This window comes from Canis lupus, chromosome 6, assembly GCF_048164855.1.
Source record: "Canis lupus baileyi chromosome 6, mCanLup2.hap1, whole genome shotgun sequence".
Classification (NCBI taxonomy): domain Eukaryota; kingdom Metazoa; phylum Chordata; class Mammalia; order Carnivora; family Canidae; genus Canis; species Canis lupus.
In genome coordinates, this window is record NC_132843.1 from 27,313,797 (window position 1) to 27,330,417 (window position 16,621).

General features: G+C 37.4%; 1 protein-coding gene across 3 annotated transcripts in view; it reads right to left on the minus strand.

Moving 5' to 3' along the window:
- RPRD1A (regulation of nuclear pre-mRNA domain containing 1A) overlaps positions 1-16,621 on the minus strand; it is an 81,908-nt gene that overhangs the window by 37,654 nt on the left and 27,633 nt on the right. For 2 of the 3 annotated variants that reach the window (XM_072829296.1, XM_072829297.1), the window contains exons 2-6: positions 8,803-8,932; positions 3,993-4,099; positions 3,816-3,913; positions 733-859; positions 451-626 (exon numbers count right to left, since the gene is read on the minus strand). In XM_072829296.1, the coding sequence (XP_072685397.1) occupies positions 451-626; positions 733-859; positions 3,816-3,913; positions 3,993-4,099; positions 8,803-8,932 (638 nt within the window). The remainder of the gene's footprint in view (positions 1-450; positions 627-732; positions 860-3,815; positions 3,914-3,992; positions 4,100-8,802; positions 8,933-16,621) is intronic. The other variant, XM_072829298.1, reaches the window with a different exon arrangement.

Here is a 16,621-nt window from a genome sequence, read left to right on the forward strand (position 1 = left end):
GGGGGAATAGCATCCCATAAGTTCAATGCCAAAAAACTTTTTTTCTTAATTGTATACCTAAAAGTACATACGTGTACTCAGAACAGGAATTCAATAAATCCAACCATAATTTCCTGTAGCTGACACCAGACTTTATACTACTATTTTCCCATTAGTTCTGTTCTTGACAATAGAATTTAAACTTTTTGGATGAATTAATATTACTGGAATTTCACATGAATAGTTTTATAAAGCAAGTAATTTTCATAACACCAAATTTCTAAGTTTAATTAGGCTGATTTGCTTCTAGCAGAAAGAAGCCCATTCTTGCAAGGAGTAGCTTACCTGCGCCATTGTCTAAAAAGGTCTATGTCCAAAAAAGTGCAAAATGTGTGGGAACATAGTATTTTGAAATTCCTACCAAAAAATAAATTAAACAAATAAGCACTAAAGAAGGAAAAGGTTACGCACTTCCAATTTATGCTCTTTCTCTGCAAGGGCTTCCTTTTGACAACGAAGAAAATCTGCTAACATTCGAGTGAGTTGCTTCCTATCATCTATTTCAGCTGCCAATCTGCCATTGTAATCTGCCAGCAACATACAAGCATCCTCTACCATTTTAGAAAGCCTTTCTCCAGATTCTTTATCTAAGAAAAGCACAGAATAATAACATTATTATACAACAAAAACAATGCCATATGCCGTTCCACCCTGACTTCCAAAAAAGTTCCAGATCACATTTTCTTTTCTTACCTGTTATCTTATCTAGTAGGGATACTTCTTGGACTTCAACAGGTAAAGATGCTATTCTTTGATGAACTGCTGCATCACCTGAAGCTGCATTCTCTAGATCTTGTAATGCTCTAACAAGATCTAGAGTCTAAAAAGTTACACAACTTTAGAACCATAATAAATGAAGCTTAAACAAATACAAAAGACTTATAATTTATTTCATATTTTTCACTCCCTATGGGCTATACATCTGTGCAAAGTTTTAAATATAAACTACTTTTGAGGTAGTCCATTTCTTTTAAGAAATATTAAGACAAAGAAGTTAAACTCTATTAAGTATTAGAAATATATAAATTGGAAACTAAAATAAGACATGGCCCTCAGCCTTGAGGAAGTCATACTCCAATGGCAGAGACAGATAGTGTAAAAATAATTATCAGACTCTGAAAGTGACTTGCTTGATTTATATGCCAAATACATACAATGGCAAAAGGGAAATCAGGCTATAATTTCAACCTAGACAATAAAGTTTTATACAACATATTCATTATATTATCATTATACATGAGCAGAATCTTTTAATACCAAATTGGATATTTGGGAAGGGGGATACAAAGCATGTTCTACTACAACAAAGAGTCTCACAGATTCTATTTCTACATGATGTAATTAAAGCACAAGAACAGTGTAGTTCTGGAGTATGTTCAAATAGGGCATCTACAACTATCCTACAGTTTGTTAATAAGATTATTAAAATATCACAAAATTCCATGTCTGATGACTAATACTTGCATAACACTTAACCAATATAAAAATTATTTTATCATTAGAATATTTTATTTGCATTGTTTTTATATCAGATATAATTAGGATGGAATGGCAAGCCTTTGCTGATAACTTCATAATGTCTATAAATTTATTTCAAAGAAAAATGAATACACATTTTCTTTTTACTGGACTCCATTTCCATCCCACCTCCTTCTTTTCTTTTTTTAATCTCTAAGACTAGTTTCTGGAACAGTAGGTAATCACACACACTCTTAAAAATATAAGATCTAACCAATTCAGTGTATACATTAAGATGACACTGACAGATGATTACTGATTTTTCTTTAAGCTATTCCAAGAAAATGCTGTCACTGGGGTCTAGCACACAGTAAATCATCACACATGGTAAGAATGAATGGAGCCTAGTAAGAAATATACTATCCCACATATGCTTTTAATTCATTACTATGTGTTTAATTCTAATATTTTACAAAGTCATTTTGATATATATGCCCCCACAAATGAAAGTGAGCTTAAGAGCAACAGTGATTATCAGGAAGCTTGTTTCTCATGGTACCCCAATTAACCTTTATATCGTCATTTTTACTCAGACTTAGAAAGCTCTAAAATTTTCTGAAGTTCTGAGAAGCAATCTGGCTTTATAGTCTTGACATGCATGCTTTAACTAAAACCTACTCTTATCTCACCTTCACATTTCCATGTGAGTTAATTCAAAGTTTCCAGGGCTGGGTCAAGGATCAGAAAAAAAAGCAAAGTTGTCTGAAAACACTACTACCTTAAAACTTTCTAATAGAGGAAAATGAAATGAGTTCAACTGGATCCTACAAAGAGAAATTGTAGCCATTCTTATAAAGAATGACATAAATAAAATGGTAACTACAAAGCTGAATCACTAAGAATAAAGCAGTACAACTAATCTGAAAATAATCATTATAAAATGAAAAGCAACAGCATTTAAATACTAGATTAGAGTTGGACAGATACTCCTAAGAAGTACAACTGAGGCTATTCTTCTTACCAGGGAGAACACAAGAGGATCAGACCCTGTATCTAGGAACTCAGGTAAAATACTGTTTATGAAATCATAACAGGGCTCTTAGCACAAAGTGCTTTGTCTTGAATTATTATCAAATAAAAAGAGATATAATCCTTAGCGCTTGGTTGTTTGAAATGTTATGTTCTTATTTTTTACTCAAGCTTTTTCCCCTAGTGTTTATGTGGGCTTCAGCACCTCCTGTCAGGGAGTGAACAGGCAATTAATTGAGTTCAGGTCCTAGCTGAGCACCTTGGTCAGATTATTCTCCCTCTCCAGTACAAATATTGATATAATAAACCCACAGTTCTAGGAGTAACTGGTTTTATCTTTCGTTCAAGCTCCGTTCAATGGAAAAAGAGTTTCACCCAGCCTCTGGTTTCATGCAGTGAATTCAGGTCCAGTCCTCCAACTCTCACAGAGCACTGTGAGTTCTTATTACCCTAGTATTTCTGGAAAGCCATGTCTGCTTCCAGACCAAAGTTTAGCAAGAACCAGGCTCTGGTTCACATATGGAGTTGTGCTTCTGTACCATTTCTAGCCCACAAAGATATTTACCTTGTTTTATGAGTATGGCTATGTCTTCATTTTCTCCTTTTAAATTTTATCTGTCCCTCCTATATGTTTGAAACATAGAAGGAGGAAGCTTTAACACTCAATGCCCACATAATTAAAAGTTAAAAATGTCTTTCTGGAATCATCTGACGGGTAAAGAATGCTATACTGTATCAACTTGGGAGGACATGGGGTATTAAGATAATGACTCTAATCCATTTTATTTTTACCATGGAATTAAATGATTCTATATAGTTACACAGAACTGTATGAATACATGCTTGTTACTGTTAACACTCATTTTTACATGTTTAAAAGAAAAAGTACTCTAAAGGGCAATGTTAAGGAATGGCATTTTCAATGCACTTAAATTATATTAAAATATAGCCTTATCATACAATGTTTTTTTTTATTTAAAATGAAACTATTAAAATGGCAGATATCTCACCAGACCTAATCATACTTAACAATCAGATATCCTCTTTCTATGCAAAATACAGTTGCCTTTTCTATGCAAAATACAGTTGCCTAATACACAATATATAACATGCTACATTAAACATAAGCAATCTGTTAATCAGAAAATAAATATTCATATAGCTTCTTTTACTAAATTACAATAATAAAAATCAATTTATAAAAGTAAAACTTTGAAATTAATAAAGCTTGATTCAAGGCCACATGAAGTAATAGTAACATAACTCCCTTAACAGAGAAAAACTTCTACCTGTGGTGGTTCACTTGGAGATCCCAGAGAGGAACAGTTTTCATTTTCATCCACCTTTATCTGTTCATAAGTTCGCTTCCTAGGCTTCTTATCACCATCTGAATTGAAAGAACACTGAAGTTTTAATGAAAGCAAACATTTTAACGAAGAGATCATAATAAAAGATTACACACTTACACAGAGCTTGCTTAAGTTGTTCTAACACATCATTCTCATAAACAGACCTTTCTTCCCAAATAGATAATATCCTTCCAAGATGCTTCTTACAACTTTCATCAGTTTCACTAAAGAAAAAAAAATAAATAAAATAATTAATAGAGCTACTGAAAAGGTAATGGTGATTTTCAATACAACCACATACTCATTCCCTGAAAAAAGCTGTCCAAATATTTACTGAGCACCAGTATGTGACCAGAAGTTCAGGGGTGAAGTGATTAAGACAGACATATCCTCTGCTTCCTTTAAAAGCTTATAGAGGGGGCAGCCCTAGTGGTGCAGCGGTTTAGCGCCGCCTGCAGCCCAGAGTGTGATCCTGGAGACCCGGGATCGAGTCCCACGTCAGGCTCTCTGTATGGTGCCTGCTTCTCCCTCTACCTGTGTCTCTGCCTCTCTCTCTGTCTCTATGAATAAATAAATAAAATCTTTAAAAAAAAAAAAAAAAGCTTATAGAGGGATCCCTGGGTGGCACAGCGCTTTGGCGCCTGCCTTTGGCCCAAGGCACAATCCTGGAGACCCGGGATCGAATCCCACATCGGGCTCCGAGTGCATGGAGCCTGCTTCTCCCTCTGCCTGTGTCTCTGCCTCTCTTTCTCTCTCTGTGACTATCATAAATGAAAAAAAAAAAAAAAAAAGCTTATAGATAGGGGGGATCACTGGGTGGGGCTCAGTGGTTCAGTGCCTGCCTTTGGCCCAGGGCGTGATCCTGGAGTCCCAGGATCGAGTCCCACATCAGGCTCCCGGCATGGAGCCTGCTTCTCCCTCTGCCTATCTCTCTCTCTCTATCATGAATAAGTAAATAAAATCTTTAAAAAAAAAAAAAGCTTATAGATATATATTTTTAAAGATTTTATTTTTTAAGTAATCTCTATAGCCAAAATGGGGTTCAAACTTACAACCCCAAGATCAAGAGTCATACATTCTACCGACTAAGCCAACCAGGTGCCCCTAAACACATTATTAAACAAAAAATTATCAAAAAAAATGTAAAAAGTACTCTTACTGGCTAGTAGGGGCTTACAAAGAAGATGGCCCTAACTGAATGGGGGCTGAATATGACGCTAAGAAGATTTCAAATTGTGATTTTTAAATTTATTTAACAAATACTTATTGATCAACACTCTATTTTTGACACTGGAGAAACAAATGGAGCTTTATGGCAGCTGTTGTTATTTATAAGTGCCAAAAAAAGAACAAGGTTTTAGAGACAAGCATAATACAGAGGCCTCATCCATTTCAAGAAAGATTTTAAAAAGCATCTGAGGGGGACACCTGGATGGCTTGGCAGTTGAGCGTCTGTCTGCCTTCGCCTCAGGGTGTGATCCCGGGATCGAGTCCCATATTGGACTCCCAGCATGGAGGCCTGCTTCTCCCTCAGCCTATGTCTCTGACTCTCTCTCTCTCAATGTCTCTCATGAATAAATAAAATCTAAAAATAAATAATAAAAAATAAAAAAAATAATCTGAGGAAATGATATTTGAGATCAGATGCCTGAAACAGGGAAGTGGCAAACAGACTACTCCCAACCACCTCCTACTGCCTTCATCACTACCACTGTACACTGAACTGCTATTACCTCTTGTTTGGATTTTTCTTTTCTTTTCTTAAGATTTTATTTATTTATTCATGAGAGACAGAGAGAGAGAGAGAGAGAGGCAAAGACACAGGCAGAGGGAGAAGCAGGCTCCATGTAGGGAGCCCGACGTGGGACTTGATCCTGGGTCTCCAGGATCACACCCTGGGCTGAAGGCAGAGCTAAACCACTGAGCCACCCGGGCTGCCCTGGGTTTCTTAAGTCTTCTTGTTGGTCTCTTAGGCTCTTACTTTTCGCTCTATGCTCCACTAATGTCAATCAAATCATACTGATCGGGCAGCCCTGGTGGCTCAGCGGTTTAGCGCTGCCTTCAGCCCAGGGTGGGATCCTGGAGACCCAGGATCGAGTCCCATGCCTGGCTCCCTGCACGGAGTGGAGCCTGCTTCTCCCTTGCCTGTGTCTCTGCCTCTCTCTTTCTGTCTCTCTGATTGTCTCTCATGCATAAATAAGTAAAATCTTTATTAAAACAACAACAACAACAACAACAAATCATACTGCTCTTCAATCCCCAAAGAACTATCAATCATACCAAGATTAGGCTCAGCGGTTTAGCCCCTGCCTTCAGCCCAGGGCGTGATCCTGGAGTCTCGGGACTGAGTCCCACATCGGGCTCCCTGCATGGAGCCTGCTTCTCCCTCTGCCTATGTCTCTGCCTCTCTCTCTCTCTCTTTTGTCTCTCATGAATAAATAAATAAAATCTTAAAAAAAAAATCATACCAAGAATAAAACCAAAATCCTTATCCTGGACCACAAAGTAGACATGTTCTACTTCCTGGCTACTCAGTACACATTCTCTAGATACCTTCTTCTTGCTGATCCTCAAATATGCCCAGCACGCAACTGTTTCTGCCAGTATTCCTCTACCTAGAATCCTCTCCCTCAACATGCTCAAGTAGCACATTTCATCTTTTCCTTCAGTCTCTGTTCAAATGCCACTTCCCCAAAATAGTCATTCTTTATCTCATGATATAAAGCTCTCATACTATCTAGTTCTTTCCTTAATTTGTTTCTTCATAGTATTTACCTACTGTCATAATATATATTCCCCTCTCCATCTAGCTATTACCTTTGTCATCCACTGAAGTGCAAGCTCCACTAGGACAGAACTTTATCCCGTTAACTACAGTATTCTTAGGCCCCAGCACATAGTAGGTAGTCAATAAACACTTTATTGAATTTTTCAGGAGAGGCAACATATTTTTAAGGTAGAAAAACTAAGAGTTCAGTTAACCTAAACTTGGACTATAAAGTGTATATGTGGAAGAAATGTGAGATAGGAGTTGAAGATGTGGACAGGGCCATGAAACAATACCTTAAGTCTTGCTCAGGACTACAGATGTGATCTCTGGGACAAATGAGAACTCAAAGGCAAGGGAATGTTATGATCAGCTCTGCAACTGTGGCTAGTTTCCTAAATGGATTAAATAATACTGGAGGCTCCTGCAATTATATAGAAATGACAATATGGGGGAACCTGGGAGGCTCAGTCAGTTAAGTGCCTGCCTTCAGCTAAGGTCATAATCTTGGGGTCCTGGGATGAAGGTGCATGTCAGGCTCCCAGCTCAGTAAAGAGTCTGCTTCTCTCTCTCCCTCTGCACCTCCCTCTGCCCCACCACTTGTGCTATTATGCCTGCATACTCTCTCTTTCCCCCCTCTAATAATAAAAATCTTAAAAAAAAAAAAAGACATTATGGAAATTGGAATGGAAAGAAATCTAAAGAACTGTGGGAACTATATATACTACAAAGAAGAAGAGGAATGAAGAAGAAAGGAGAATGTGATAATACTATAAATCACAGTATTAGAGAAAGTTAAAGATAACACCCTATTTCTCAGATGGGCCTTTGGATAGATGGAGTTGGCATCCACTGAGAGTGAAAACTAAAGGAGGAACAAGTCTGGCAGAGAGCAAGGACATAATAAGAATTCAATATGAGACATTATATGTTTGAGATGTCTGGAGGCATGGAACTAGAAATTTATTAGGCAACAGGACACAAAGAACTAAAAGAAAGAAACACATCTGGATTGGCATGTAAGATTGTGAGTTATCAGGGTGTAGATAACTAAATTTATATAATGTATGAAATTGCCCAGAGGTCAAGTGAAGAATATGACCACAGGGAAGAGGGCCTATGACTGAACTCTTAAGAAATGCCAACATCTGAAAAGATGGTAAAAGTTATCTAAAAGGAAAGATAAGGGATCCCTGGGTGGCGCAGCGGTTTGGCGCCTGCCTTTGGCCCAGGGCGCGATCCTGGAGACCCGGGATCAAGTCCCACATCGGGCTCCCGGTGCATGGAGCCTGCTTCTCCCTCTGCCTGTGTCTCTGCCTCTCTCTCTCTGTGACTATCATAAATAAATAAATAAATAAATAAATAAATAAATAAATAAATAAATAAATAAATGGAAAGATAAATAATATTCATTTAAGAAAGTAACATACAGCAGTATTTTACACACTAATTTTTGAAAAATGTATCCACTATGACTAAAGTTGCGGGGCATGCCTGGAGTATATTTTCATCCTAAAATCATTCAACACAGATCTTTATTTACCCCTGGATTCTATAATTCAGATGGATTCAGTAGTCTACCCCAATAATGTTTACCCAGTAATCTACCAAATACTTGTGCAGGTTTGGAAATAAGCTTTAAAAAGGGCTTAAGCCAAAGCATTGACTTTATTCCTTAGAATTTTTCTGTAGCAAAATTTTTCAACAGGCTTGTAAATATTCTAAATAAATATTCTATAGTTCTAAAGCATTTTAAAATGTTATGATATATACTCTAATGCTAAAAAAACCCTTAGAATTACAAGCAATATGAAAGGAAAGGGAACAACTATTATCCAGAAATGTTAGTTGGAAAACTGATAGCTTTATAAGCACACAAATTTTCAATTCAATACCTTCATTCCAATATGGAAGCTGCTTTTGGTCTCCTAAAGCTGTTAATTCAAGTACTTCAAATTATCACCACTGCAACAATTCAAAAATTTCCCTTCACAGAAGTATTTAATGTATTTACAAAAGCTATTTATAGTCTTTTCAAATGAAAATTTCAAAGAAATACAGTCCCTGTTTTTTGTTTGAATGGCTTACAGCAAATTTTAACAAAAGGACATATTATGTGCATTTAAAACAGATTACCTAGTACCCAAACAATTACCATACCTTGAAACATGTTTAAAAGCCTCCACTATAACTGGTGCAAAATCTTTTGTAAACTCCGGCCCCTTCCTTTTGCTGTTCTGAATGACATCATTGGCTAGGTAGAGAAAAGTAAGCTTCCTGTTTGGTTTAGCTGGAAAAAAAAAAAATTAAAAATCTATTTAAAATATCTTCATTTAACTTGGACAAACCTTCCCAATATCTAAATCAAGTAGTTTGAGAACTACAACAAACATACTAACTTTTATGTATCATGTTCAACTCTAGCTTCTCATTCTACTACCAGACTTATCAAGTCACTATTCTTTAATTCACTAGGTTTCTAGTTTCTGGAGATGGATCATGTGAAGGAAAAAAAAGGACTCAGGAGAAGGAACTCGTCCATAATTAATTTGTTTCCTTGCTCTTTACTAAATTGCCCAAATTACTTACCTTTGATTCCTAGTTTTATCATTAATCCCAAATTAATAGTTTTATAACACCAAAATCCTCAAGTCGGTAAAAATGCATATCTGTAACTCTATCTGTACTAAATTTTGTTAAAATTAGTAAACACTACATGAAATACATCTTATTTAAAGTAAGATAGTGAGTGGTCATGTTAAGATGGTATCCTAAAGCTTGAATTTATGACTGTTCTAATACCCACACTGGTTTTACAGTTATCATTAAGTTATTGTAAAACAAGAGTATGAAATGTAAAATATGCTGAAAGACACATCACTTCAATTTATTTATGTATTTTTTGTTTATGAAATAAATATTTCCCAAGCTAACAGAGTAAATGTTAGGGAGATCAAATGGGCAGTTTAGATTTTCATCCACTTTGGATGACATGGCCTTAAATAACTGATTCATTGACAAAAGGATGTCCTTTCTCACTATATTCTGTGAGTGTAATCATCCTTCTAAAAGAACAGAAAAGATTTTAACAATTGTGGGCCAGAATACATTTTTACTAGTTACAATGTTAAGTAGTATAGTATTGAGTGTCACTCAAATAAGAGTCATAGGTATAGGTAAATTTTAGTTATTTGAACATAATCTTTTATATTGGCTCTTTTTATAATTTTACTAGAATTAAATATGAATTATTCAAAGTTGTACAGTTATATTCAGAAACACTGTACTCTGTGGCATCCACATTCAATGGTAAAGGAAACCCAGGGTCAGGACTGATAATCCAGTGCACCATTAACGTAGGCCAGTTTACTGGATTTACGACAAAAACAGGCAGACTACATTTGGTCCTCTAGATTTGAGTATTCACAGTTTAATCATTCAATACAGTAAAAGCCATTTCTGAGTTCACATCTTTCTTGAAGGGAAACTAGTGACACAACCTTCTTAGGAGAAACTAAAATAGTGAGTCAGAGATGGCCAGACTTTACAAATCTGTGCCATCCATCAGAATGGTCTCGTTGGCCTATTGAAAGATGTGGCCTGGGGAGCCTGGGTGGCTCAATGGTTGAGCATCTCTGCCTTTGGCCCAGGTCATGATCCTGGGGTCCTGGAATACTTTTAAATCCATGGGCTACCATCTCTTCAGAATGGTTTCTACAACGTACATTAAAGCAAAAATTTACAAGATTTCAAAATATATTTCCCAGTATATTAAAAAAACAAACAAACAAACCACACCAGGAGCATGGATTTGTATAAGGTTCAAATATCAAGACATTATTTTCATTTTTTTCCCTTTGTGAAACCCAGGCTAAAATATGAAAAATACCTAGAAACCGCTATCAGGTATACCCACCCCTTCTCCAAATTTTCAGTAAAAAAACTTACTTCCATTTAAAACTATTTGTAGGGCAGCCCAGGTTGCTCAGGGGTTTAGCACCACCTTTGGCCCGGGGCGTGATCCTGAAGTCCCGGGATCAAGTCCCACATCAGGCTCCCTGCATGGAGCCTGCTCCTCCCTCTGCCTGTGTCTCTGCTTCTCTCTCTCTGTGCGTGTGTGTTTCATAAATAAATAAAATCTTTAAAAAAAAATAAAACTATTTGTACCTTTATGTAGAGCAAAAATAAGCTAATGGAACTACCCACAAGCAATTTTAGAAGAAAATCACAAAAATGATTTTCAAATGAATTTTGATAATTGAAAATAACAAAGCCAAAAATCGTTATTAAAGCATACAAAATTAACAGAAAGGGCAAAGAAACCATTTCATAATTCCTTAAAGAAAAAACTGAAAAAAAAGAAAAAAAAAACTGTTGGCAAAAGAATATAACCCTTAATACTGGGTGTGACCTATTCACTTCGTTTATTTCTATGTCACAGGGCAATACAAATTCAGTCATCACATAAGTAAGAAACAGTTACATACTCCCAACTGGGAGCCTACTTCTCCCTCTTTGCCTCTGCCTCTCTCTCTCTGTGCCTCTCATGAATAAATAAATAAAATCTTGAAAAGAAAAGATATGAAAAGAAACAATTACATAATAATTCACAATTGAAATGAAAGAAAAATCAACTACAGGCTTCAAAAAGAAGAGCCTAAGGCTATTAGATAAACAATATGAAACAAACTTTGCCTGTCAAAGGATACATAAATGCCACACAGTTTCACTAATTCATCAGTTCAGAATCTAGTTTTACTTATTCATAATCAAAAGGTGACAGTTTTGGGGTGCCTGGGTAGCTCAGTCAACTGGTCGAGCATATGACTCAGGTTCTGGCTCAGATCAGGATCTCAGGGTTGCGGGATTGAGCTCCATGATGGGCTCCCACGCCCTCCTCCCATCCTCTCCCCTTCTGCATCTTCCCCCAACTGCATGCATTCTCGCTCTCTCTCACTTCAAAATAAATGAATAAAATCTTTAAAAACAAAAAGTGAATCATTATTTTCTTATAACTGTACCAATGGTATTCGTATTTCTTTTGGTATAATGCAGAATATCATAATCTAATTTAATAACACTTTCAAGGTGATTGAAATTTAAAATCATAGTGGATGACAATGCCAATAAGTACAAAAAACATCTAAAATTTTATCGTGTTACCTATTAACACAAGAACCCTCTTTATGTATGCAGGAAGACTTCTACATGGGAGAAGCAGCTAAAAGCTTAATAAACAAATATATACACACACAGATGCACACTTACCAATGAGCATTACTGTAGGTCTTATAGGAGGAAATCAGAAGAAAAGCCATTACCTTGAAACAAAAATCTATTAAAGACTTGCTAACAACTGCAGGACAACCTCATTTATTTCCCTGGTAAACTAATTATCACTATAGACAACAAGACCTGTTCATATGGATAAAGAGTCGGTTATTTGGCAGAAACTGCTTTAACTGTTTGCCACAGAAAGTGCATAATCCACAGATAATTCATGAATAGATTTTATTTGTCCCAGACAGGACCATGAGTTCAGTCAGACACAGCTGGCTGCTTCATAATAGCTGAGGTGGGTGAAAAATGAGGTGGATAAACCCAGTGTATTCCTGTACCACTGCCACAATGCCTCAGACTTTTGGCAGCTCATCCCTTGTTTTAAAATCCTTCAAAGATTTTCTGTTCTCCAGATAATCAAAGGCCTAAAATGTCTCTCTCTGCCCTCTATACTACTCTCTCTTCACACCCAATACAACTACTCCTCTACTTCCCCAACTCCTACCCTATCCTTTATTTTTTTTTAATTTATTTTTTATTGGTGTTCAATTTACTAACATACAGAATAACCCCCAGTGCCCGTCACCCATTCACTCCCACCCCCCGCCCTCCTCCCCTTCTACCACCCTTAGTTCGTTTCCCAGAGTTAGCAGTCTTTACGTTCTGTCTCCCTTTCTGATATCTGACCCTATCCTTTAGACTTCAGTTAAATAGGTTCCTCTGGTTTTCCTTGACCACCCAACACACTAGGTTAGGCAATGCTGAATACGGGTCTCAGGCACCTTATTATACTTTTCTATGGAGGACTTATTCCAACTATAAATTTTTTATTTAGTCTAATGCTTCCCAACTACTCTAAGCTCGACTGAAAGCAACAACTGTCACTCTCATCTATCCATCTATGGAATCAAGTTGATTCAAAATTTGCTTGGTTATTTACTAAATTAATAACTTTTGGCCTAGACCTGTCCCTTTAATTATCTGTTCCACTAATTTGGCTTCTGGGTCTTAACCTTACCCAACATAGCTAAAGGGTGGGAAAATATAAAATTACACTGCTCTCAAAAACCTCAACTTTGGGATGCCTGGGTGGCTCAGCGGTTGAGCATCTATCTGCCTTTGGCTCAGGGCATGATCCTAGGGTCTGGGGATCAAGTCCTGCACTGAGCTCCCTGCAAGGAGTCTATTTCTGCTGCCTAGGTCTCTGCTTCTCTCGGTCGCTCATGAATAAATAAATAAAATCTTTTTTAAAATTTTTTTTTTTATTATTTATGATAGGCACACAGTGAGAGAGAGAGAGGCAGAGACACAGGCAGAGGGAGAAGCAGGCTCCATGCACCGGGAGCCTGACGTGGGATTTGATCCTGGGTCTCCAGGATCGCACCCTGGGCCAAAGGCAGGCGCTAAACCGCTGCGCCACCCAGGGATCCCAAATAAAATCTTTAAAAGAAAACAAAACACCTCAACTTCAAATTCAGATTATGAAAGACAAATTTTCTTACAGACCTAGCTTATCTTGCTTATTTTCATAGTATAAATTCAAATATTTTTATTTCCTCCTCCATTCTAGAGTTCTCACAAATCAATAACCTATAGAAAAATGGGCTAGTGTGAATGGAAAGCTAAAAGAAATACAAATATTAAGCAACTAAAACCAATCATCATTTCCCACCCATTTGACTGATCAAGATCAAAGTCTGACACTAACTAAAGTTGGCAAAAGTACAACTAAGATTATCACCTTTAGATACCTTCAGGGATTAGTGGTTAATATATAAACTAGAACAACCTCTTAGAATTTAGCAATACCCATGAAAAGTGTAAATGCACAAATCCCTTGACCCTGTAAATTTCATGTGTTGGAATTTACCCTATGGATACATTATCATAATTGCACAAAGAAATCACTAAGGATACTCATGATAACAAGAAAGGTATCGCTAAATAAATCATAGTACATCCATACAATACAGCTATTCAAAAATGAGACAGAGGGGTGCCTGGGTGGCTCAGTCAGTAAAGCATCCAACTCTTGATTTTGGCTCAGGTCATGATCGTGGGATCAAGTCCCCAAGTCAGGCTCTATGCTCAGTGTGGAGTCTGCTTAAGATACTCTCTTGCTCTGCCTCTGCCCCTCCAACCTCCCCCCACACACACACAAAAGGAAAAGAAAAAAAAAAAGAAAGAAAAGAGAAAAATTAATATACTGATACGGAAAGATATCTAAGTTACATACATTGATACAAACACACAGGAGACAGACCTACTTTGGGGAAAGATTAAAAAATAATTTGGGGAGGGATATGTGTCAAAAGTTACCAACAAAGAATTACATAATAAAGGGAAAACACATGAGGCATGTGGGTGGCTTAGTGGGTTAAATGTCCGACTCTTGATTTCGGCTCAGGTCCTGATTTCAGGGTCATGGGAGTGAGCCCCACATCGGGCTCCCAGCTCAGGAGAGAGTCCACTTGGGATTTTTTCTCTCACTCTTCTTCTGCTCCTCCCCCCGTGCATTCTCTTTCTAAAATAAATAAATAAATCTTTAAAAATAAAATAAAGGGAAAACACATGAGTTACATTTTTTTTTTAAAGATTTTATTTATTTATTCATGAGAGACACAGAGAGAGAGAGGCAGAGACACACAGGCAGAGGGAGAAGCAGGCTCCATGCAGGGAGCCCGACGTGGGACTTGATCCCGGGACTCCAGGATCACGCCCTGGGCTGAAGGCAGGCACCAAACCACTAAGCCACCCAGGGATCCCCACATGAGTTACATATTAAACAATTAACTTGGGCCTAGATACCGAAAAGGGCTTCTGGGTAGTGCTCACTTAATGTTCCATCAATTTAACTCCTATAGGAGCAGCATGATCTTATTTCAATGTTTGGTGGGAGAAAACAAAACAAAACAAAAAAACTCCACCTAGACCAAGCAAATGCACATCTTCTCCAGTGTAACAGGTCAAAGTCAATTCAAGTGCCTACAATAATTTCAAACATTTTGATTGTCTCCTGGGCTGAGGAGAAGCAAGCTGGAGCCAGGGTGTAGGCTTTAGACTGGGATCCCTGGAGGACCTACAGCCTGAGATTCTCTGAGGCCCAAGGGGCGGTGGAGGGGCGGTGGGGGGTCGCGCGTCAGAGGACAGCTCTGTCTCCACCCCTAATAAACAATCTATAGACCCCCCCCACCAAAAAAAAATTTGATCCTAGTATATGCAACAAATGAATTTTACGATCTTGAAAAGAACAATCTTTATCCTGAACTGTCAAGACCACTAGAGAAGACACTGTCAACTGGAAAAGTTCTGGAAGAATAATACACCATATGGTTTATTCACATTATACTTCTAGAGTGGGACCGATACTAAAACTTTTTTGCTCTTTCAAAAATAATATTTTTAAAATAATATTGTGGAATTTCCACAGCCACTGTGGAAAACAGTATGAGGGTTCATCAAAAAATAAAAAATAGAATTACCATATTATTTAATAATTCCACTACTGTGTATTTACCCAAAGAAAATGAAAGAACTAATTCGAAGATATATGCATCCATATGTTTACTGTAGCATTATTTACAATAGCCAAATTATAGGGGCAAGTAGGCTGCTCAGTAGGTTGAGCATCTGATTTGATTTCAGCTCAGGTCATGATCTCATGGTTGTGAAATGGAGCCCCAAGTCTGTGCTCAGCAGGGAGTCAGCTGAGATTTTCTCCCTCTCCCTCTGCTCCTTCCTCTGCTCATGCCTGCACAGACCTGTGGGAACAAGCACACACTCTCCCTCTCAAAACAAACAAATAAATAAATAAATCTAAAAAAAAAATAATGATTGCTAAGATATGGGAGCAACCGAAGTGTCCACCAATGGATGAATGGATAAAGAAAATGGATATAGGGCTTAGCAGTTTAGTGCCACCTTCGGCACAGGGGGTGATCCTGGATACCCGGGATCAAGTCCCACGTCATGCTTCCTGCATGGAGCCTGCTTCTCCCTCTGCCTGTGTCTCTGCCTCTCTCTCTGTGTATCTCATGAAGAAAAGAAAGAAAAGAAAGAAAAGAAAGAAAAGAAAAGAAAAGAAAAAAGAAGGAAGGAAGGAAGGAAGGAAGGAAGGAAGGAAGGAAGGAAGGAAGGAAGGAAGGAAGGAAGGAAGGAGAAAAAAGAAAAGAAAAGAAAAAAGGAAAGGAAAGGAAAGGAAAGGAAAGGAGGAAGAGAAGAGAAGAGAAGAGAAGAGAAGAGAAGAGAAGAGAAGAGAAGAGAAGAGAAGAGAAGAGAAGAGAAGAGAAGAGAAGAGAAGAGAAGAGAAGAGAAGAGAAGAGAAGAGAAGAGAAGAGAAAAGAAGAGAAGAGAAGAGAAAAGAAGAGAAGAGAAAAGAAAGAAAATGGATATAGTGTGGAATATTACTCAGCCATAAAGAATAAAATCTTGCCATTTGCAACAACACAGATGAACCTAAAGGATGTAATCCTAAGACAAGTAAGTCAGCCAGAGAAAGAAAAACACCATATGATTTCATTCATACATGGAATTTGAGAAAGAGAATAAAGAGAAAAAGAGAAATGCAAAATCAGACTCCTAAATACAGAGAACAAACTGGTGATTGTTGGGGGGAGTTAGGTGGGATGGTAGGTGAAACAGATAAAACAGGATTAAGAGTACATTTTTCACAACAAGCACTGACAACTGTATAGAACCA